Source organism: Camelus bactrianus, chromosome 7, assembly GCF_048773025.1.
Source record: "Camelus bactrianus isolate YW-2024 breed Bactrian camel chromosome 7, ASM4877302v1, whole genome shotgun sequence".
NCBI classification, from domain to species: domain Eukaryota; kingdom Metazoa; phylum Chordata; class Mammalia; order Artiodactyla; family Camelidae; genus Camelus; species Camelus bactrianus.
The window spans coordinates 19,061,822-19,087,469 of NC_133545.1; the positions used below are offsets into that span (position 1 = coordinate 19,061,822).

The window sequence follows — 25,648 nt, forward strand, 5'->3', positions numbered from 1 at the left end:
ACTTAACACTGATTAGCTATTTTAATGAGATTATTTTCCTGTTTCAGTCAGTAATAACAATAACAAAAACAACTGTAGCAGTCACTTATCATTTGTTATACGCTAGACACTGTATCAAGTATCTTACATATAACACTTCATTTACCCTCACAGTAACTCTAAGCTGACAAGTTTTATTATCATTTAAAAAAAAGCAATGAAGTTGGCCAAGATAAGACCTAGTAAGTGGGAGAAGCAGAATTAAACACAGGTCTCTCTGATTCCAAAGCTGAAAAGGAAACAAGTTTTCTTAAATTAAAAAAGTCTGCTTGGGATGATTTACCTATTTAAATAAAATAATTTCCTTTGTTATAGCATAATTACATATGGATTTATTTCTGATAAATTGGTATGCTTTTCAAAATATTATATAGAAAGAAAGAGAAGAAGGTATTTGATTTCATTTGGGAAAGGAAAATAGTGAAGAGCCTTTCACAATGGAGTTCAGCTGATGGCATCAATAATTTCCTATCTTTAGAACTAATCTCAGTGACAGGGTAACTGCAGGTGCAAAGACTAGCAAAAATTACAGTTTTCTTGTACCAGGTAGTACCCCTGATTGTCAGCCAACCTTACAATCCTCAGATGAGAGTCTCTTAGGTCATGTTATTCTACCATCACATCTACAATGGATTATATCAGAGTTTTGGCACCTGAGCCAAAAGCAATTGTCTCAAGCTTGATCAGCAATTTATAAAGTGGCCTGGCAGAATTCTTTCCAACAGAGATACTCTCTCTAGGGAATCCTCTCTAAGAAGATATTCCTTTAGAGAATCTGAATGTGAGATACAAATAAAAAGCATACAAACACAAAGACAGTAAGCAGAAGACATGAGATGGTAGATTTCTTCCTTTCCTATCCTTCTCTCCCTTCCTTCCTTCCTACCTAGCTACCTACTGAAGCCATGAGGGAAAGCAGAGTCAGGAAATAAGCAGTACAACAGGAGGAGAAGACAGAAGCAGAGAAAGGCTCGATTACAAGGAAAGCTACTACAGTAGCTCCAAGCTATCAGACTTGTTTCAGTACCCTAAACAATTCTCCATTATGCCTCACTGTTCAAGTGCTGAGGAAGTACCTTAATTCTCTGGATATTCTCATAATAAATTCTTTTTCACTGAGATATCCTAAGTATGTCTTTATCCTTCATAACCTGATAACTAACATACACCTACTCCTATTAAATAAGTCCAGCAAAGAGATCCATTTTCCTGGAAATTGTTTTCTCTTTCGTTTTTCTAAGCTTTTTTTTGGCCTGCAAACACATTACTGGACCTGTGCCTGTGGTCTAGAATTACATTTCAGCCAACAATTCTGCCCTCTACCTAAAGGAATAGGTAATAATCTAATAATCCTGTTAGATTTTTCTCCTTTTGCCCATTTCTACCCACCAAATCATCAATAAGTTCGGAAACCTCAATGCTATAGGAAAAAACAATGGCATTTTATTTACTGCATATAGCACCATTAAGAACAAAGACACTCTCTTGGCATCCAGTATACTTCTCTCCTTCCAAATTTATACTTTAGGTAAACAGTAGCAAATTTGGTGTTTTGCCCTTGAAATTAAAAGCATGCCATAATATTTCAGATTCCCAAAAACTGTCATTTCACCTGCCCACTAATATATTTTTAAAGGAGAAAAACAACTGCCAAAGATCAAAAATAATAATACTTCTCAGAATAGCTTGGCTATGGGAAAATGAATAATTCTATTTACTTCCAGAAGGAATGAAAATTAACTTTCTGGAGGGCAACTTATAATCCATCAATTCTACTGTTATCCTACAGGATTTTTGGATAGGGGTGTATATAGAAGTACATAATAATATTAACTACAGTGTTATTTACAATAGCAAATAAATTGGAAATAGTCTAAATATTGTAAAAAAAAAAAAGGATACTATTTACATAAATTACACAGAGCACAACACTATGCAGCCATTGTAATTGATTTGTACTTGCATTTATTAACACGGCAATATGTTTATAATACATCACTCACTAAATGAAATCAAATTCCAAGCAGGATAATCTCTATTTTTCAGGTAACAAACAAAAACTTATTTGTGTCCATATAGTTTGAAGGATATACACCAAAATATTGTTATTATTTCTAAGTGGTGGGATGAGGAATGATTCAATTCTTCTTGGTGGGGAGAGAGGCTTTTTTTTCTTTATTAATCATGCATTACTTTCCCAATTAAAAGTCGGAGGACGGGGGTGGGTATAGTTTAGTGGTAGAGTGCATGCTTAGCATGCACGAGGTCTTGGGTTCAATCCCCAGTACCTTCATTAAAAAAGTAACAATTAGAGCTTCCACTTAAGATGGCAGAGTGGTAGGAAGATGAGCTCACCTCTCCTCCCGACTACGATGAAACTACAACCGAATGCTGAACAACCATCGAGGAAAAGACTGGAACCTAGCAAAAAAAAGATCTTCTGCAACTGGAAACATAAAGAGGGAACCACAGCACGACGGTAGGAGGGGCATGCTCGTGATATAATTGGGCCCCATACTCCCTGGGTGGGCAACCCACAAGCTGAAGAACAGTTAAATCGCAGAGGTCCTCCCACAGGAGTGAGAGTTCTAAGCCCCATGTCAGGCTCCCCAGCCCAGGGTTCTGGCATTGGGAGGAGACCCCAGGACATCTGGTTTTGAAGGCTAGTGGGGCTTGGTGCCAGGAGCCCCCCAGGACTGGGGAAAACGGAGACTCCATTCGCTTGGGAAGTGTACGCGGAAACTTACGTGCACCAGGTCCAAGGACAGAGGCAGTGATTTCATAGGAACCTGCGCCAGGCCTGCCTGCCTTTTTTGGAGGGTCTCCTGGGGATGTACGGGAAGGCTATGGCTCACCCAGGGGACATAAAAGCTGATGGCCAACATTCCTGGAGTGTTAATCTACATGAGCTTTCCTGGAGGGCTGACATCTTGATTGGATCATTAGCATAAGACCTAGATCCACCCGACAGCCTGCAGGGAAGCCTCAGGCCAAACAACATACAGGGTGGGAACACAGCTACACTTCTCAGCAGACTTGCTAAGCCACAAAGGCCTCTAGACACGGCCTTACCCACCAGAGGTCCAGGACCAAGCTTCACCCAGCAGTGGGCAGGCACTGGCTCCTCCAGCCAGGAAACCTGCATAAGCCTCTAGTTCAGCCTCATCCACCAGGGGCAGATACTAGAAACAAGAAAACAACAATCCCAAAGCCTGTGGAAGGAATCCACAAAGACAGGCCATATTCTACACTGGGACTGGCTGGATCCTGACCCTTGGGTGACAAGAGGGGAGTGTACCACCAGGATGCATAGGACATCTCCCACAGAGGGCCACCTCTCCAAGGTCGGGAAACGTAACTAACTTACTTAAAAATAAGAACAAAAAGATAGACGATATGAGGCGGCAAAGGAGTATCTCCTAGGCCAAGGCACAAGATAAAATCCCAAAAGAAGAAATAAGTGATGAGGAGATAGGCAGTTTATCTCAGAAAGAGTTTAAAGTAATGATGGCCGAGATGTTCAGAGAACTCAAGAGGAGTACAGATGCATGAGCGAAGTCTTTAGCAAACAGTTGGAAAATACAAAGAATACCCAAACAGAGTTGAAGAATAAAATCACTTAAATGAAAAACACACTAGAAGAAACCAAGAATAGACTAAATGAGGCAGAAGAACGAATCAGTAAGCTAGAAGACAGATTAGTGGAAATCACTACTGCAGAACAGAAAAAAGAAAAAAGAATGAAAACAAAAGAGGATAATTTAACACAACTCTGGGACAACATGAAATGCACTAATATTTGCATTATAAGGGGTCCCAGAAAGAGAAGAGAGAGAGAAGGGACCTGAGAAAATTTTTCGAGAGATGATCACCGAAAACTTCCCCAACTTGGAAAAGGAAACAGTCACCCAAGTCCAGGAAGCTCAGACAGTACCACACAGGATTAACCCAAAGAGGAACACAGTCATCACATTGACAAAAATTAAGGATAGGTAGAAAATATTAAGATTAGCAAGAGAAAAGCAACGAATAACATACAAGGGAACTCCCATAAGGTTATCAGCTGATTTTTCAGCAGAAACTCTAAAGGCCAGAGAGGAGTGGCACGATATATTTAAAGTGATGAAAGAGGAAAACTTACAACCAAGAATACTCTATCCAGCAAAGCTCTTGTTCAGATTTGAGGGAGAAATCAAAAGCTTCACAGGTAAACAAAAGCTAAAAGAACTCAGCACCACCAAACCAGATTTACAACAAATGTTAAAGGACCTTCTCTAGTCATCAAACCATAAGAAAAGAGAACAAAAACAAGAAAGAGAGAGAAAAAAAAAAAGACTTATAAAAGATTACTTTGGCTGTTCGGGGTCTTTTGTGGTTCCTTATAAGTTTGGAATTGTTTGTTCTAGTTCTGTGAGGAATGTCGTATTTTGACAGGGGTTGCACTGGAACTGTGGATTGCTTTGGGTAGTGTGGCCATTTTGATAGTGTTGATTCTTCCAATCGAAGACCACAAGAAATCTTTCCATTTCTTTGTGTCATTTTGGTATTCGGAGTATAGATAACCTCCTTGGTTAAGTTTATATCTAGGTACTTTGTTGTTTTTAATGCAATGGAAACATTTATTCCAGTTATAAAATTCTGGTTTTTGAAGTGAAAAAAAAAGTGACTGAAGGGCCACAAATGGCAAGATATACTTCTTTCTTATGGGTGAGTTGTATTCCATTACATATACATATGCTGCATCTTCTTTATCTATTCAGCTATTGATGTGCACTTAGGATGCTTCCATATCTTGGCATTGTAAATAATGTTGCTGTTAATAGCACGGTTTATGTATCTTTTTGAGTTAATTCTTATTTTGTGGTTGGCTTTATTCCTTTGATAAGTATGAAAGTTTAAAAAGCTAAAGCTCTAAACGTTCTTAAAAACAATGAACAGTACATATATGTAAATTTTAAAATATACATGTAGTTAAAAAAAAAGAAAAAAAAAAAAGAAATGAGCTATCAAGCCATGAAAGAAACTTAAAAGACATATTACTAAATGAAAAAGAAGCCAGTGTGAAAAGGTTACAAACTGTATGATTCCAACCAAATGACATCCTGGAAAAGGCAAAGCTACAGAAACAATAAAAAGATCATGGTTTCCAGGGGCTTGGGGAGAGGGAGGGAGGAATGAATAGACGGAGCAAAAGGGATTTTTAGGGCAATGAAATTATTCTGTATGATACTATAGTGGTGGCTACATGTTATTATGCATTTGTCAAAACCCATAGAATGTGCAACATCAAGCGTGAACCCTAATGTAAACTATGGACTTTGGTTAATAATAATGCATCCATGTTGGTTCATCGATTTTACAAAATACGTCACACTGATGATGGATGTTGAGGGCAGGGGAGTATATAATGTGTGTGAGGGGGAGGGCTGTGTGCAAACTCTGTATTTTCTGCTCAATTCTGCTGTGAACCTGAAACTGCTCTAAAAAAATAAAGCCTACTAATAAAAAAAGAAAAAAGAATAATAATTTTTTAAAAAGAGGGGTGGGTATAGCTCAGCAGTAGAGCATGTGTTAGTATGCTCAAGATCCTGCATTCAATCTCCAGTACTTCCATAAAAAAAAAAGTCAGAGGAAAGCATTTGTAAGTTAAGTTTCAATTCTTAAACAGTCTCCTTTAATCTCTAATGGGCTTTTGGTCAGAAAAATTTTTTTAAAAGCACAACTTAATATTCCAACTACAGCTATTCTATCTGAAGGAAGGGAAAAAAAAACACTATGATTTCCCCAAATTTGTCTTAGCCTTTTAAAAAACAAAGTTTAACATTAAGTAAAGTACCAAGAAATAAAATTTTAGCAATATAAATATTAGCTGAAGGTACCTTAAATCTTGTTAATAAAAAGGAATTTATCTCTAGCCATCCAGCCAATGTGAAGATTCACACCCTTTCTTCTAAAGATTCTATAGGAAATACTCTTAATTATTCATAGTAATGCCAAAGTAACAGAAGTAACTAGCTTCTGTTATCAATACATCTCTCAAGCACAACTTGTAAAAGCAGAGTAAGAAATAAGTAAACATGATATGATAAAGAAACACAAATCTAGTTATACCTACACACAGATTTTAATGTATTTATATTTTGTATAAAATACAATTATATAATAAACATATAAACATACATATGTATGTATGCATGCATGCATGTGTGTGTGTGTGAGGTGGAGGTGGTGGTGGTGGTGGTGGTGGTGCAGTGGTAAACTTTGGAGTCAGAATCCTCAGGATCAAATCCTGTCTCTGTCATTTATGGTCGAGTGATGCTAGATGAGTTATACAACCCATTTAAAAATGTCTCCATTTCTTCTTTTATAAAAGAGATAATAATAGTATCTACCCCACTGGCTTATTGTGAGGATAACATACAGGATCTAGTACACAAAAATTGCTCAGTAAATGGTAGTTATTATCATCATTAAAAGCTAACCTTCCCTTTCTCCAAATTAAGTTTTTATTATAATCTATCAGTAACCAAGGGGACAGAGGTATTTTTCTACATTTTTCAGTAGCTTATCACCTGCTAAGGCTAAAAAGCAAACAGTGACCCAGGAGATGTATGAAAATGTTTGAGTATGTGATTTTGCAATTAAATGGCAAAGGTAATGATGTAAAACCATAACCATATTTGAAGTTGTATTCTGAAACATAAATTATAAAGGTATTATTTAGTCAACTGGATCGTCACATTCACTGTTAAGAGAGTCATCAACAGGCCAGGCATATGTAAGCAGTCTAAAACTGACACAATTTGTAGTGGTTAGGCCTTGAATCACTTGAAGGTAGGTTCATCAGCTTCAGAGAAATTTTTTTTATTATTTTAACAGTTGCAAAATTTCCTTGCTCTATCTTTAGTAATTTTTAGCATCAAGATCTATCTTCATTTTGTACTTCCCTTTGAAAGAAGAAAGCAAAAACAAAAATAACAAGACATTTACAAAAGTCATTATCTTCACAGTATTTACACTGTCATGTCACTAAATTTCCAAAGACAGTCATATCTCCAAAGTTTAGGTAATACCAACAATAGTTGACAATGCTAAATAAAAGTTCTCAGTGAACTATTTTTTATACCTGTGTTTTCTTATGAGGTACTTGCAATGCCTCAGTAAGTAATCTTTTGAAGGCCTACACAATTTCAGTGACCAGAAGTCATCTAATCTCATCTTTGGGGAGCAAGATTTTCCTGGATTTCCACCAAATAAATAATGAACCTATAATAAATAAAAGAAATCAGATTTTAAAAAATGTATGCATACTCAAGAAACTACAGAAGCCATAGTAAAATTCTTCATTCTGGTAGTAGTGTGTAATAAGTAACTTCTTTAGCTTTACCCATATTAAAAAAAACTAAAACATAATTACATTTCTAGCAAAGGCTTCTTCTGATTTTTCTCAAGTTTCCATTTTACTTTAAAGTAATGTGGCTACTTCCTTAGGTTACATCGTATATTAAAATAAATTGATTATCAAGGTTACACTGACAATGGAAGACATGAAACAAAAGCAATCATAGTTAAGAAGCTATTTCAAGATACAGAGTTTGCTTAGGACAACAAATAATGGGGATTATCAAATTAATCAAGTATTGATCATAATAACAAATGATATCTTTAAAAAAATTCACAAGTTGAATCACTGAAGGTCAACAATAACTAGAAACTTTAAAAATTTTAGCATCTTAATTTTGCTTTAGCCTTAAGGCCAAATATTAAGTGGCACATGTGATTTGTGAAGTAACTTTTTAAATATTATTCTATTATTCATTACCAAATAAGAAACATGAAAGGAATGCAATAATGATTTCACTATATTAATTATTGTTTTACTGATATTCTGTACTCGAAGTGTTAAAGCATTTCCTGAAATTTTGAAAACATTTATAATCAGTACTGTTATATAACATATGTATTATTTCCATTCTATAGACGGAAATTCATTTGTCCTTTAATTTGGGAGACTTTCAGAGAAAGGGCTTTCATTTATTCCGATGGTGTCTTTTACTTAAAGTTCTCAAATGACAGAGATCAAATAATCATGTATGGCCTAAACAGAAAGAATAAAGAATACAGGTTATATCAGTAATTTACTACATAATCTGAGCCTAATTATTAAACTATATGTAAAGTTTAAGGGAGAAATAGTTAAAGAAACCACTCTTGAACACTTAGTGACACTAAAACTTCAGAATTCAGGACTGTTTTCACAAGGCTGATGGAAAAGATATGTCAGTCACAGATAGGAAAAATAAAGACAAAAGACCTCTCACACAATGGGAAAATCTAAAATCAGGAAGTTATATACACCTTTTCATATCATGGAAAAAGGTATCCAAATGCTGAAAACTGTACACCTACTTGAATGTTCATATTGTAGAAACAATAGGCCATGCTATACATCAGATTTATGCAGCTAAGAAGCAGCAGCCATTGACCATTTTCAAAAGAAGAAAAGTGCCAGGAATTATGGACTATGCAAAAATGATTAATCTCTTAGGGAATTTTAGGGATAATATTGAATGTCTGCTACATATTCTAGTAAATGTCTGTTATGTATTATAATTTTTTATTCAAATTACTTAAAAATAATCAGAAAAAGATATATTTTGGGATTCCTTCAGATTGTACGTCATGGAAAGTCTACAGGTCAGTGTAGTTAAGATACCTTGTGTAATTCATCATATACAAGCTGATGGGCAAATCTTGGACATGGTTCTTCCTCCTGAAGACTTTTACTTGGATTGTCCTTTGCAGCTTGATCATTCTTATAGACACAAGACCTGCAAGACACTGCTTTTTAAGGCATTCTATCCTAGAAAATTAGCAGCACACCTAATGTTAATACAATTGTAGCAAACAAATTAATTGCACACCTAATTAACAACAGAAGAATTATAAATTTGTTTACATCAAATCTTAAATTTCTTGTCACTCTCACAAAATAATCTGAATTTGTTACAACTGAGTTCTGAAGTTCTTTAATGCCCATCAAAAACCTCACTTAAGAACAATCTACTTCATGTTATGAAACAGGAACAGCATAATGAAGGCCTACACCAAAGGTTCAAAGAGATGATATCCCATTTATCTGTTCACAATAAAAAAGCTAATAACAGACTGTTCTCATTTTTACTGTAAATAAATGTCTTGTTTAGAAAATAATAAATTCCTTAGTTGATGAACATCACCCTCCATTACTGAATGGAGGAAGTTCTCTGAAGTGCTGGAGAATATTTACTTATGCAGTAGTCACAGAACATTAGAGCTGGATCCTCTAGGTCAGTGTCTTCCAAAGCAAAATGTACAGTTCTGTGAGATGCTCTGTGACAAAAGGGCCCTGGTTTGAAATGCTACATAATACCCCCTATCCTGGTCTAGTCAAATTGCTTCATTTTATAAAAACTAAGACCTAGGAACATTAAAAATATATTGTTCTCAAGTTCACACATCTACTTAGTAGCAAAAGCTAGGCTAAAATACAATTCTCTTGATTCTCAGACCGGGAAACATCTGCTAATTGAATAACTCAGAGGTAAAGTCCATTTGCTGAACATGACTGTATACACAGGCTCTGACACTGACTTTTCTGCTCCCCAATATGGAAATTAAAATGTATGACATAAAAAATTAACACAAGCCTTCCATCTCTCTCTTCTTTTGAATAAACCAACATCTCAAATATATGTTACACTGAAACCGCAGCACAGACAAGAGCATCTTACCAACTATTCCTCACAATGTCATAAATCCAGAAAGAATTTCTGACATTCTCTTCCCTTTTTTCCTTGTCTTTGCTGAGTCCAGATAAGACATGTATTTCATTCAGTTCTGGATCAATGGTTGCTCTCTGTGTGAATCCTGTCATCGGAACTACAAATTGAAAGAGAAAATAAGGTGACAATATTGACATTAATTAACAGTTAGTAACCTCTCTACAAAAGATTAATACATCCTTACCCTGCTCTACCTGTGTCCATAGCACTTATCTCCTAACATACTACATAAATTTTATATTAAACAATAAACAATTGTTTATTGCCTCCTCTCAACTCAAGAATATAAGCTCTACAGGGGCAGAGTTTGCTTAGTTTACTGTTTCTAGTGCCTAAAACAGTGCTTGGTATATAACAGTTACCCAAGTATCTGCTGAACAAATAAATGAATGCTAACTACCAGAATGGAGCTAGAGGAAGGGAAGAGGTAGAAAAAGGTATGCAATGTAATCATTTTTATTGCGGGGAGGGGCAATAGCTGATTTATTATCTAGGTCAGTCCTAATTTAATAGCAGAGATAAAATATTCAAATTTTGACCTGGAAAAACAAAAAACTTGACAAAAGTGAAACACAGTTTTGTTTAATAAGGTCAGAGTCATCTAAAATATCTGCTCATGAAATACAATGAAATGACACAGTTTCTAAGAAAAATAAAATAAAATATGTGGGGATAAAACACGCCATTTTGTTTTTCTGAGTGGCTCAAACTCGCCAGAGTTAATGTTTTATTTTTTCAGAAATCCATCAAATGAGTGACGGTCATTCTGCATTATCCAGTAATTTGTGAAACACTGATATGGCAAATGCCAAGCTTCTCATTATTGTTACTTGGAAATATTAGTTGAAATATAATTTTATGATTCACAACATACTTGCCATAGATCTAAAACAATGCCATTGTTTCAAAATTACATTTCTTTTATACATGAGCAATTATTATATACTCAAAAAGCTAAACAAACATCAGGTTGAAGTAAAACACTTCAGTCAATACAGAATACTATTGGAGGAGATGCTAACCATACTGATATTCATTCATCTTCATCTACATTAGCAGGGTCAAATAACACAGTATTTATTTTTTCCCTGTTCACCTTAAATTCATTCATATTTTACATTCAAATTCAATAAATTTGTTTGGGATATTTTACAGACTATCCAAATGTACCCCACAGTAAACATATTAAAAAATTACACACACATATATAACACAATATGCAATTTATATGCATCAATATACAAATAAATTTAAATTTATATATACACACACCTACATCAACCTAATCTTAATAGTAACCCAACATTCATGCTATACAGTCTTTAGTGGTTACGTAAATCCTGTATTCCCTTAATAAGCCTTGGTAAACTTTCAAAAGTGCCTAGGTTCTGACCTCCGTTCCTCAGATAACCTTGGAAGAAAGAAAAGCAGTATAGAAATAAAAATTATTTTCATTAGTGGTAGACATGGAGGACATAAATGCCTAAATTTATTGCACTTAAATGTCTTCATCCCACTTCATCTTTAATACTGAGCCTTTGGATTAAGAATTCTATAACATGGGTTGACACACGATGGCTTGATCTGACCTTCCTGGGGTCAAATTAGGCTCATCCATTCATTAATGTTTTGTCTGTGGCTGATTTCACCCATAATAGCAGGGATGCAACGGCAACAATTACATCTGGCTCTTCATAGACAACATTTTCTAACCCCAATTTCGTAATCTTTTAAAATGCAAGTATCAGAAATGTATGGCTTATAAACTAATGCAACAAACTTCTTACCTTAAATAAGGACCCACTGAAGAAATGGAAATTTCTGGGTGGAGTGGAAATCAGTCAAGAGGAAAAGAAATTTTGAATTCTATAAAATGGAGCTGGAGTCACCAAGAGGAAATTAGGGGAATTTAAGTATTGGGTCGGGGGAGGCATGCAAAAATGTGGAAGAATTTAAGACCAAATTTTATAGGCTTCCTCTTCCATACTGTTACGTTTTGTCTAGAAGCAGCTTTGTAGCAGAAGAGAAAAATGACAAGCATTGCTTCTCAAAAACAAAAGCAGTAAGCAGGTTTACGATATTTAGGGAGGTAAGACTACCATGTTTATAAAATTTGTACTGTAAGAGTTATAAAAAATTACTTTGATTATAAAGCATACTAGAAAATATGTGCTTCACATTTCTTCGATCTTTCATATATAATATGCCTTTTATTCTGCATAATGTTGATTTTTGCCCCAAAGTTATACATTTAAATCTATTATTGGCTTTTAAAACAGCTTTACAAAATATCACTCACAAACCATACAATTCACCTATTTAAAGTATACAGCCTAATTTTTTTTTAGTATATTCACTGAAAAATCATCATCACAATCTAATTTTAGAACATTTTCATAACTCCAAAAAGGAACTCTATACTCATTAGCAGTCCGTCATTCCCCAACCCTCTTCATGTCTCCCCACAGGGCGGCTGCATCATTTAACATGACTGCCAGCAACTAGTGTGCAGTATGGATAGGCAAAGTGAGAGGCTCTTGAGATACACAGATCAAATGGGAGGCTGTTATGAGTGCAATGGGGTGGACTGGAAAAAAGTAGTAGGGAAATATCAATAAAGAAGCATTATTTCCATGAAATGGGTATCATCAGCACAGAAAATTATGTCATAAGTACTAAAAAAAAGTCTCTACACTAACTTAATAGAGACCAAGCTTGGAAAAGAAACTTGTGAAAAATAAGAATAAAAATGTTTCAATAAATTTTTTTTGGAGGTATCCAAATATTTTACTCTAAGAATATTCAAACATAAAATCTCTCAAGAACAACATTCCTATTAATCCTGAAGTTTACAGGCCTTTACAAATAAAGGTTTTATTGCATACTAAAGACAAGGAAAATGTCTATATACAAAATATATGTGTGTATGTAAATAGAAAAAATACGAGATATGAAAGAATACCAAATTGTAAATAATAGTTTCGGGGGTGGGGTGGGAGTTAGGATACTTTAACTTTCAATTACACAATATAAAAATTTCCAATATATATTGCCTTTATAGTTCTAAGAAGAAAAATCCAAACCAAAATATAGAAAAAAAAAATATCTGGGTATAAATACTGGAGACTTTTACTATTAAGTGAAACATTTTCACATACCTTTCCAAATTTCTCACAAACAAAATTCTACATTAATATTTGGAAGTTGTTAGATGGGAAGGGATTTCAGGTTTCAAAAGACAATTTTACTGGCACTAAAAAAAAAGCTTTAAAACTATTTTGCTGGCGTAATTATAAAACTAAAACTAAGTATTAAAAAGTATTTTTGATACTTTCTCTAAAAAATAAAAATGAGAACTTATATCTGAAGAGTTCCTAAAGATCAGGGAGTTAATTCAAACTTAAACTGAATATATCTATGTTAATGGCCTTTTGCTTAAATTTTACAAATTGTACTTAAGCATAATTCCTACTTCCACTCCATTCCACATACAGTAACAATTCAAAAAACATTTCAATAGAAAACGAACAAAAATAAAGTTTTTCATTATCTAACTTCAAAAGCAGTCTGAATTTCCCCAAGAAACTATTAAAAATGTCCATTTCTGTAATACTTTAAATTTGATTTATCTCCTTTGTAAACAGAAGGAAAAAACCCTATTTTTTATCTTAAATGAAGATTTTACACATTTTTACTAAAAAATTAAAATGTAAAAAATTACATATAATTACATATACTTAAAAGAATTATGGCCTAGCCCTAGTATGCATTCTAGAATTGAATTTTTACTACAAACAGAAGCTGCTTATGAAATCTAAGGTTGGGACTTTCTGTTTCAGATAGCAAACTAAACATTAACTACATTATCCCTCCTTTCCATAACCCCACTTGAATTGGCAAAAACAACACTATAGCAAAAAGAAAAATAAAAGCCAAAGAATAGGACTAGAAAAGAGGAAATTATGTCAAGAACATCAAGAGGTAAGAAATTTTCTGGAATCTTGGAAGATAGCAGTTGGGATTGTACTGACAGAAATCACAGCCAAGAAAAAGAGAACCCAACTCATCAGAGATAAAAGATGGAAAATTTCCAAATAAGTCATCAAATACAAAAAGTTGTAGACAATGAGAATGACTGCTGTGGAGAGCTTCTAATAAGGACACAGGGGCTTGAGTAAGAATAAGCGCAGAGCTTAAAGTAACTGCAAATCTTCACCACAGACATTAGGGGAGGATATAGGAGACAAAGCAGCTGTGCTTTGTTTTGATAATCATGTATGTCCCAACTTGCCTGCCTAGATTCAGTTTATTCACCCTATTAGAAAGCCTGCATGTACTATGCATTCATACAGAACCCTTGGTCAGTGTTTGATTTAAGGGAAAAATAGAAAAATAGACCTATACAATGCACAGGAAACCACTGTCAAAACTTTCTTAACTGATACAGTCCTTTATTCATAAATTTTAATGTTAAGACAGGAATCACACAACATATGAGGAAAAAAATTAGCAATCTAAAGAGAGGGGCCTGGATGAACAAATAGAACGGGGAAAGATAAATCACGGAAAGGAACAGAACTTAGAAGAAAAAACCCAAACTCACTATCCTTGTAGAGAGTAAAGAAAAACGTGTAAAACAAGAATAAGTTTTCATAAAAAGAAGCAGAGTATGAAAAGATGTTAAAAAGTAAAACTATGATTTAAAAAATCAAATGACAGAATGAAAACAAAATGGGCATAGTTAAAAACAAAGTCAGTGGTCTCAAGACAAAGTTGATAAATTATCAGAATATATAGCAAAAAGATATAGAAATTATGATAGCAAAGGGACACAGATAATAAAGCCATTGAAGTAAAAAAAAAAATTGTCTGAAAAGAACCCCAGAAGGCGAGGTGAAACAATGTAGAAGAAAAAAAAAAGAAAGAAAGAAAGAAAGAAAGAAAGAAAGAAAGAAAGAAAGAAAGAAAGAAAGAAAGAAAGAAAGAAAGAAAGAAAGAAAGAAAATTTCCCTGAACAGAAAAATAAGTAGGTATCCTGTTTGAAAGCGCCTTGGGCGCTAAGCATGGTTGTTGTTGTTGTTTTTAAGATTACATTTCTGTCTCTCTCTCTCTCTCTCTCTCTCTCTCTCTCTCTAAATATAGCTCCTAGTGAAACTTCAAAACATCAGGAATAAAAAAAAATTCTAAAAGCTTCTAGAGAGGGAAAAAGCAGGTTATTATCTACAGAGGAGTAAGTATCAAACTAACATTAGGCCTTTTATCAGTAACAAAGAATGCTAGAATACAATGGAGTAACAACTTCAAACTTCCTTGGAATATAAAAAGATATGGAACTAAAATTCTATTTCCAGTTAAACTAGCAATCTCAACAATGAGGGCAAAATAAAGGAATCTTTGGATTAGCAGAAATAATAAATAACATCAGTGACTGCATCTGAAAAAGTTCTTCGAGGAGCTATTCCAACAAAACAAGGAAGAGCCCTCAGGTTGATGGTGAAGTCTAGGAACAAAGGATCAATTTATCACTTCCATTTACTATCACCCTTCTATGCAAGGGTTTCTTAGCTTTAAACCCTTTGGCGGAAGTGAAAGGCAGTTTCCCTGGACTTGGAGGGGAGGGGAGGAAGAAATGAATTATTGAGAGTAGATGGTCAGTCCACATCTATTTTCATCAATTCTTAACTCCACTGGGGTTTCTGCACTGCCATAATGTTGTTCTTTTGATTCTGGCACTAGTGGTATGGGCTACTACTGCTAGTTTCTACAGTGAAGGAGCAAGAATTAACTCAAGGAGAGATAGCTTGTGTCTCATTTAAAGAGTTCCTGTAGGCCAGGGATGATTTCAGGGAAAGGAATCAGCAACCTGTGTTAAGTTTGCCACTTTGACAGAAAAACTTTTCATTTCATAGCATTTTACACTGTTTGAACTCTGCTTTATTGATTATGCACATTGCATTACTTCTGTAATAATTTCATAAAAATAAAAAATGGCTGAACAAAAATGGCATTATCAAAAACTGAAAAGGCTTAAAGGTCAAAACCAAGAAAGAAGCTTTCATTCTAACATATCATAACTATTAATACAGTCTTATGTATTAAATATCTTTCTAAGAAGAAAACAAGGCTATCTTTCAATTTAATAACCTCTAATGGGTAGTAGCTGTGGTGGGGGAAAGAATAAAAGATTTGCAACATATAATATTTTAACAGGCTTTAGAGTCAACTGCCAAAAAGCTTGACTGAATGCCAGGAGTCTTCACCAGGTTTTATAAAAACTGACTCACAAAGAAAAGTTAATCAAACAGATCAATAAACAAGATCATGTTAATCATAAACACAGTTTTAAAGGACACCTACTTGAGAAAACAGAGAATAAGAATTGTACAATAAACAACTATTACTGTCAACCTGTTATTTTTACAGTTTTTCCGGGAAACTACAATGATAATTGTTCAACTCTCCTGTTTTTTTCTTTAGCATCTTTAATACATGAAATAGGACAGCTAAAAGGGAAATCAAGTGAAATATTTTATCTGACAGTCTGAATCACATTTTTTTCTCTTTCTTTGATTTACATAAAAGGAGATTACCAAAATGTGTAACATAAGGGAACCCTATTGGGAGAATAAAAAGCTAACAAAAATATTTTTGAAATCATTTCAATTCCTGAGGAAGATACCTTTTTACCTTTTTGTACTGATTCATGAACTAATTTTTGCTTCATGACCCAATGCACACACATATCCTTTATTAATTACTTAAGACACAGAAAACAATTTTCAGAACTGCCACAGACCCTGTTTGGGGGAAGCATCCTAGGAACTTGTTTGGAAAACCCAGGAATTTTTGAAGAAAGCACTAACCATTCTGTCTCTGGACTGCTGTTCTAATCCCCAGATCCTGTACTTGAGCTGCAACATTTCCTGCCTCCAGCCAGCGCTGCTTGCTTCAGACTGGCCCCCACAATCCCAACTGGCAAGAGCCAATTCCTTAATATCCTGTTACTACTGTTTGTCCTGAACTCAGTGGTCTTTGTTTACTGACAGACTCCTTGGTTTGTCTCCAGCCTGAAGTCAAGTGGAGATTTTGTCAGCAACCAAGGACCACCCTGAATGGGCTTTTCCTCAAATTGCAGGGCTTGTCCCTATACTTGTTTACATATAGATATACACAACGCACCCCCCCGATTTTTTTTTCTGATTGTTGAATATATTGTGCAGTGTTTAATACACTGAACCCTTAAAAGCTGTCCATTTATCTTAATTTCAAAAATTTGAACTTCAGGCCAGCATATACTTGAGCTAAGTATTTGGTGAAATTTAAATGTGAATAAATAGCATAACTCCCCCCAACAACAATGCCACAGAAATAAAAAATTTAATAAAAAGTTTTCCACAAATACTCTATTTGTTGGGATACTTTTCAGCTTCAAGTAACAGAAAACCTGAATAATGATAGATTAAGCAGCTCATATAACAAATTTTTGCAGGTAGACACCTACAGGATAGCTCAGCAATTCAACCAAATCATGGTGCTAGATTAATGACCCTACAATTCTCCTGGCCTTCCACTCATCTCTGAAAGTTGCTAGTACCAGCTCTAAGGATCACATCCTTTTACAGGGCATTCAAACCAGGGAAAGAAATAACTCTTTCAGCATCTGTTTTCTTAGGGAAGATACTTTCCCCAAATGTCTTCCAGGAGACTTTCCTTATATCTCATTGGCCATAACTGTGTCACATGGGAGGCAGGGAAAGTGAAGTAATCTGGCAAAGGATAACAATGACTGTTTACTGTTTTAGGCTAATCACAATTCAACCCCTGGGCAACTTGGCATTAAACAAAATCATGACTTGGTTAATAAGAAAGGGCTGATGATTACAGGGTAGCAACCAACAATGTCTGCCACATTCTTAAATTCTAAATATGGAAAATGAGAACGTCTATTATGTATTTTTACTGAAGTATAGTTGATTTACAACATTGTATTACTTTCAGGTGTACAGCATGATTTGCGTTTTTTTGCAGATTATATTCCATCATAGGTCATTATATGACATTAGGTACAATATCCTGTGCTCTACAGTAAATTCTTGTTGCTTATCTATTATATATGTACGGTAGTTTGTATCTATTACTCCTATATTCCTGATTTATCCTTCCCCATTTCCCTATGCCTTTAAGTAACCATAAGTTTGTTTTCTACATTTGAGTCTGTTTCTGTTTTGTATATAGATTTGTATTATTTTTTAGATTTCACATACAAGCGACATCATATGATGTTTGTCTTTCCCTGTGTGACTTATTTCAGTACGCATTATATTCCCTAGGTCCATTCATGTCACTGCAAATGGTAATATTTCATTCTCTTTTTATGGCTGAGTAGTAATATTCCTTTGTGTATTGTACACACATTGTATGTATGTGTGTATACACACACACACACACACACACACACACACAGACACCTGCCATATCTTCTTAAGCCAATTATCTGTTGATGAGCACTTGGGTTGCTTCTATGTCTTGGCTATTGTAAATAGTGCTGCTATGAACATTGGGGTGCATGTATCTTTTTGAATTGAAGCTTTGTTTTTTCCAGACATATACCCAGGAGTGGAAATGCTGGACCATATGATAGTTCTGTTTTTAGTTTTTTAAGGAACCTCCATACTAGCTTACATGGATGGGTGGCTGCACCAATCTACATTCCCACCAACAGTATACGAGGGTTCTCTTTTCTCTAAATCCTCTCCAACATTTGTTATTTGTAGACTTTTTGATGATAGCCATTCTGACAGGTGAGAAGTGATATCTCATTGTGATTTACATTTCTCTAATAATTAGCAATGTTGAGCATCTTTTCATGTGCTTGTTAGCCATCTGAAATCTTCTTTGGAAAAATGTCTATTTAGGTCTACTCATTTTTTAATTGGTTTTATTATTTTTTTGATATTGAGTTGTATGAGTTGTTTGTATATTTTGAATATCAATCCCTTGTCAGTTGCATCATTTGTAAATATTTTTTCCCATTCTGTAGGTTGTCTTTTTGTTTTGTTGATGGTTTCCTTTGTTGTGTAAAAGCTTTTACATTTGATTAGGTCATATTTTTGTTTATTTTTGCTTTTATTTCTTTTGCCTTAATTGACCATAGGTGTGTGGGTTTACTTCTGGGCTCTGTTCCATTTAACTGTGTGTTTGTTTTTCTGAAAATACCATGCTGTTTTGATTAATGCAGCTTTGTAGTACAGACTGAAGTCTAGAAGAGTTGTTCTTCCAGCTTTGTTTTTTTTTCTCAGGATTGCTTTGGCAATTCTGGGTCTTTTGTGGTTCCATATAAATTTTAGAATTATTTTAGAACTTCTATCACTTTAACTGAACCCAGATTTCTACTACTCATTATTTACTTTTTGTAAAATTCCAACTAGGTTTTGACACTCAATAATATAGTATTTATTGATCTATCTCAGTTGTATTAAGTTACAAAGAATTAGTATCACTGAATAGATCAACCATAATTTATTTAACCAGTTACCTACTGGTGGATAATTAAAGTTGTTTCCAGATTTCTGAACTCTTGCAAACAATACTGCAATAAGTATCTCTGTACAGCTTATTTTTATGCATCTGCACAACTGTGTGAGTAGGATAAATTCCTGGGAAAAAAATGCTTGGTCAAAGAGTATATGTATTTAATACTTTAATAGATATCAACATTCAGTGAATGATCTTTTACTTTATATTTTAAAAATTATGAATGAAGCTGAACATCTATACAGAAGTAAATTTATCAGCTTTTTGAATTGTTTATTTTCTTTGAACTATCTATTCATATTGCTTGTCATTTTTCTACTAAACAATCATTCCTCTTTTAGTGATTTTTAGTCTTTTGTTTATACAGTAGGATATTAACCTTTGTCTTAGTTGCTAGTTTGTCATTTATTATTTAAGTATTTTTCCATAAGTAATTTTTTAATTTGCAAAGAAATCAAACTAAATCTTTTCCTTTATAACTTCTGGGTTTTGCACCATGTTTGGAAAGGTCTTCCAATTCTAAATTATTAAGAACAATTAGACATGTATTTTTATTTCTTAAGTATAAAACCTGAGTCTACTTAGAATTTTTTGTGATATACAGACATCAGAGTCCCAGATTTTACTTTTTGCTTATTGCCAAGTCTTAGGTAACATTTCAGTGTCATTTATCACATAATCTATTTTGCTTCTCTGATTGGAAGTGCCACTTTACCATATACTAAATTCTCACATGTACTTGGGGATATTCTACACTATCTGTTCTATTCCATCCCTTTAATCTGTACAGAACTGCAGCTTTATAAATATCTGGTAGTATTAATATTATTTCATTACCTTTCATTTTCAAAACAGCCTTTAGTGTTCTTGAATGCTTGTTTTTACAGGTGAACTTTTAATTTACATTTACTATCAAATGACCTAAATTTTATATTAAAAATATGAAATACTTTTATAAGTTTTTAACCAGCAAAAACACTCCTCCAAAGGTAAAAGGGGGAAGTTATAGAAAGTTACTATTACCAGTAATGTTGAGAAGAAAAAGAAGTACATAATCCAATTTTATCTGAATAATAGTATACCAAATATAAAATGCTAAATAGAAAGCAATGAATCCTAGTTACATTGAAAATAAGCAGTACCATTTCCTAGCTCAGTAGCTAATCTATTTTAATGATAGGAAATCATTAGCTTCAGAATGTTCTCTATACTGCTGAATTGGCCTTATTTAGTTAATTGGTAAAAGTCTAAAAGGGTCAAAAACATAAGGACTCATCACACACACATACATACTTGATTAAAAAAACAAACAGTATCAGTAAGCACAATAAGCACATTCCCAGGGTTGAAATGAAAATCAGTAAGATTTTGCTTTTAAGATTTTCATGAAATTATGTTTACAGACACACCAGATCTTGCAGACATAACTAATACAGCTCATATTTGTTATTTTCACAGCCTGATAAAAGCAGAAAGGAATGAAATTTAACCGTCAAAATTCTGGAGCTAGATGAAGCCTTAAAATCATCTGGTCAAATTAAATAACATTCATTAGTTCAAAGATCAACTGGTCAAATCCCCTCATTTTCAGGTGGATAGTCAAGTCCAGAGAAGTTATATAATTCTGGCAAAGTTACAGAAGGATAAGTGGCAGACCCTGATGAACAGAGCTGTTGATTCTGAATTCACTATTCTTTCAATTATACCAATCTGCCACTATGGTTAGAACAGAAGGGAATAAACAGTGGCAGATGTGGGAAAATACAGTTGATAGAATTTAAGGAACAAAACAAGTATACACACTTCTACTACAGAAGAGGGATTAGGTTGTGAGAGCTCTGTGTCATCAAGGCCCAACTTCGTACCTGGCAAATGGTGAAGACACAATATGTGTTTGTTACCTTGAATAATACAGATATGAGAAAGTAATTCCATTATAATAAACTGAATTTCTATGGTAAACTGTAAGTTCTGCTGGTGTGACAGGACTTCTAAACATAATTTTCAATTAGTGTTAAATTCAGAGTTTACATATGGGGAGTCTGCTAAGCTCCTTGTGTTCACAGACTTACTTCCAAAAGTTACTCAGAAAAAACCCCCAAATTTTAGATGTGCTGAATTTGGATGTAATTATGTATGTGTTAGACACAATACTAATAAATCCCTTCTTCCTCAACAGCTGCCAATTCACTGATTTAAATTATAATTTCCTTCTGAGGGAGACATAAAACTGTTATACTGTAGTTAAGAAATAAGAACTAATGTTTCTTTAGATCTTAAAATGTTAAATCTGAGTAATTTATTTAAGTAACTATAAATAGTAACCATTTAAGATTTTATAGTATCTGACACAATAAAAATTTACAAGAAGCAGCAATTTTACAATTAGATATACCATCTCTAATTAGTGATCTCACTAGTTCACACAAATTTCTTCTATGATTTCAAACAATCCAATTTGAAACTCACATAAAAGCAGTTTTAATCAAATAACCCACATTACTGAATCACAGATAAACATAGTAATTATATATTAAGTCCATCTTCAATTACAGTAATTAACCATAATAAAACAGCTTTTGAAGAACAGTTAATAAATAGAATGTTTAAATGAGCTACAGAGCATCCATGTAATGTAATAAAATTGGTGCTTTCTAAGAATATTTAATAATTTAGAAATTTAAATAGTACTGTTTTGTCCTTCAAAGGATTTTTAATGGCTTACAAAATAATTAACAATCTAGTAAGATAAAATTTAAATGGACTTTAAAAAAATCAAGTAAAAGTAATTCTACAGGAGGATAATACATATACCATAGTTCCAACATGAGGTTTTCTGATTGGACTAACTTAATCCAGTGGGGAAATTTTTAGGAGATCTAGGATACTGAAAAGACTGAATGCTCTTTAAGAAATCCTAAATAAAGTCTGAGCTTTTACAGGTTTTGAAAAGCAAAGTCAAGATTATACTGCCAGGTGAATACCTAGAATTGTGTTAACAATTAAAGATAGAACCATATGCTCTAATTCCTAACCTGGGTTTGAGGAATTAAAGAATTTCAGGAGACAATGATCTATAAGCCAAGATCTGAATGATGAGCCCAAGTACACTACATTTTGGAGGTGGGAGGAAAGAGTGATTCACGTAGGGAGAAGAATATGGGCAAAACTCCAAAGGCAAGAAAAAGTATACTATCAATGAAGAGTTAATATTTGGTGGTCATGAAACAAAGAATTGGTGGATACCAAGAATGGAGAACTAACGATGCTGAAGCATATCATAAAGGAATCTGTGAGTCAGGATGAATTTTAGATTTAATTGTGAGGGCAAAGAGAAACAGTAAAAAGATTTTAAGCAAGGAAGAAAAATCAGGGTTTAAAAAAGATTTTTTTAAAGATATTTTCTTATCTTATTAGTACTAATTAAAAGATAAGGTTGTCAATCTACTACTTTTTCCTCCCTATGTGCAACTATAAGCTTCATGAAGATAGAGCCCTTATTCACAGTTGTATCTCTAGTCCTTAGATCATTTTCTAGCACCTAGTAGTTACCAATAAAAAATCTTTTGAATAAATGTTAAAGTGTACGGTTCTGCACTTAACTGGTAACACAGAACAGCTGCATTCTGCTTGAAGTGTGAAGAATGGGTTGGGGGAGGGATGGGATACCCAGGAAGAAGACTAGAAACAAGGCCAAACAGGTATTGACAGCCCAAACTAGTGAAGTAGCAATGGGAAGAGAGAAAAGACAGGTAAAACTGACTTGATTTGATTACTGAATAGATCAGTGAACCTGTAGGTAGTATTGACATACTCTTGTGAAAACTGAGGTATCCGACAATACCAGCCCAGAGAGTCAATCCATTTCTACTCCTAGAGTAGCCATGAGTAGGAATACTATTTTCCTTAAAGTATAATTTGGATCACTTAAACACGTGCAAACTAAAGCTGAAGACATTAGGTAACTTGCCCAGGGAACTAAGGTTAGGGTCTGAAGAACCAGAACAGTGGGTCTCAATCCTCACCACTTATCAGAAACCCCTGGGGTAGGGGCAGGGGCTGGGCAAGGAAGATAGACAGAAACTGAAAAGGGGACTTAAGGAGGGGAGTACAAAAGAAGAAAAGGGGGGGATGGGAAAGAAGAGAGAGAAATGAGGAGCAGGAGGAAGTGACAGAAGTGAAGGAGGGAGTGAGGGAGATGGAAAAAAATAAGAAAAATAGAAAAATGAAAGTATTTCAGCTTCACTCTAATATGCCAATAGAGCTACTGAGAATTTCACAATTTCAAGTAATAACAGCAACAGTTTTAGGCAAGAAAAATTTCCAAGTAGTTCTAACCAGATTCTCAACTCTGGCATAAAAAATCCTCAGTTGAAGCACCTGATGCACATACAGCCTTTGGACAATGCAACTTACAGGCATATAGTCAAAATTAACCACTTGGAAAATGCACATTTAGACAAAACTTTAATCAGATTACGACCCTGGCATTAAATCTTTCAATAACTTCCTATTTAGGGAAAAAAAATCCAAATTTCCTCCATTTGTACAAGGCACTGAATGAATAATCAGATTCTCAACTATTTCTCTAACCTCATTTCACACCAACTTTCCCCATCCTCAGTCTGCACCAGTCCCTTCTGTTTCTGGAACACACTAGATTCTTTCCTGCTTTGAAATCTTTGTACATGTCTCTCTCTCAGTTCTCCACATGGTTCTTTCCTAACTCTTTACTTCTCATCTTGAAGTTTACCTCCTCAGAGCCAGTTTCCCAACCTACTCTATCTAAACGGGACCTCCTATGTTACTCATTTTTTTTCTTCACAGTACTTAGGAGACAACTGTAGGTCTCTCTTCACTAGAATGAGTCCTCTGGGAGCAGGAATCTTATCCCCTAGGCCCACAGCTATAGAACTAAACTTAATTGGCATACAGAAGGCACTGAAATATGTTGGGAGAAAGGAAGGGAGAAGGTCAAATTTAGATAGTAGTAGCTGATCAATAAATTATCAATGAACTTATTTGTGCTGTGGGATAATTCACCATAAATCAATTAAAAATTAAAGAACCCATAGTAAAATTACTGATTCTAATTTTATAAAAGTTGATTATAGCAGTGATTAAGGAATGAATTCAGTTGTCTTTTCTATTAATACCTCTAGTCCTTGGTAATAAAACCATAATGATAAAAAGAAAAACTACAATTTTGTGTAAGTTAAAAAACAGCAGAATATAAAATTATGCTAAATTTTAGAAAATAAATAATTTTAAAAAGATTAGAAGGAAATATATATATCAAAATGTTAATAGATTGTATTTGGATGGTTTGATATATATTCTTTTTTGCATGTTTCTATATTTTCCAAATTCTCTACAATGAGCATATTACTACTACCATAATCAAAACAAAACTGAACAAAAAGAACAATTATTATACTTTGCTGGCTCTAAAGCTAGTCATAACCATGAATGAAACATTATACTGACCAATTTTACAAATTACTAAATCATAACAACTCATTTTTTAAAACTTTCAAGTGATAGTCATTAAAGTTATTACTATCATGAACTTTTTGCTAAATCTTTACCACTATCACTCTGCCACTTTTTCCTTTTAATCTTGGGAAGTAGTATGGTGGGAAAAAATGCCTTCTTTGCACTAAAACTTCTAAATTCCAGCTCTGTCATTATCTAGTTGTGTATTACTGAATATAATACTTCACTGAGTTCAATTTTTCTAGGTAATAATACCACCAACCAGAGCTATTTATAAAGCTCCATGCTTAATGACTGGCATATAGTAGGGTCCAAATAAAGAGTAGCTACTATAATCCAACTGAGTGTCACCTACTAGCCAGATTATAAACACGTTGAGAGACCACGATCATCTGGTTCCACTGTATCCCTAGTCTAGCACTGAGCCAGCATGTAGTAGTTCTCAACACATACTTGTCAAACCAATTACTATCTTCACTAACTTTTCCAGGCAGAGCTGTGTTAGGATTGTAGGGAATTATTACTGCCCTCTTCCTAGTTATTTTAATGGGAAATTAGACTAAATCTTAAAAGCTAGAGGAAGCCACAGATTAAATCATATGGCAGTAGAAAATAAATGAGTAAACAAATAAGACAACTTTAGATAGGATAAGTAATGTTATTAGTCATTTCTTCTGATATTCCCTTCCATATTTTTACATAATGTGCTTAAGCTGCTACTTCTTGCTATAGTAGATGAAGAATTTTACTACATT

General features: G+C 34.0%; 1 protein-coding gene across 5 annotated transcripts in view; it reads right to left on the reverse strand.

Annotated features, from left to right (window-relative positions):
• Positions 1–25,648, reverse strand: part of MKLN1 (muskelin 1) — a 312,347-nt gene that overhangs the window by 16,702 nt on the left and 269,997 nt on the right. For all 5 annotated transcript variants that reach the window (XR_012508085.1, XR_012508086.1, XM_074367050.1 and 2 more), the window contains 3 exons: positions 9,813–9,960; positions 8,756–8,870; positions 7,166–7,305 (listed from right to left, as the gene is read on the reverse strand). Coding sequence is in view for 3 of the 5 variants with exons in the window: in XM_074367050.1 (XP_074223151.1) it covers positions 7,166–7,305; positions 8,756–8,870; positions 9,813–9,960 (403 nt within the window). In the remaining 2 variants the exon portion in view is untranslated. The remainder of the gene's footprint in view (positions 1–7,165; positions 7,306–8,755; positions 8,871–9,812; positions 9,961–25,648) is intronic.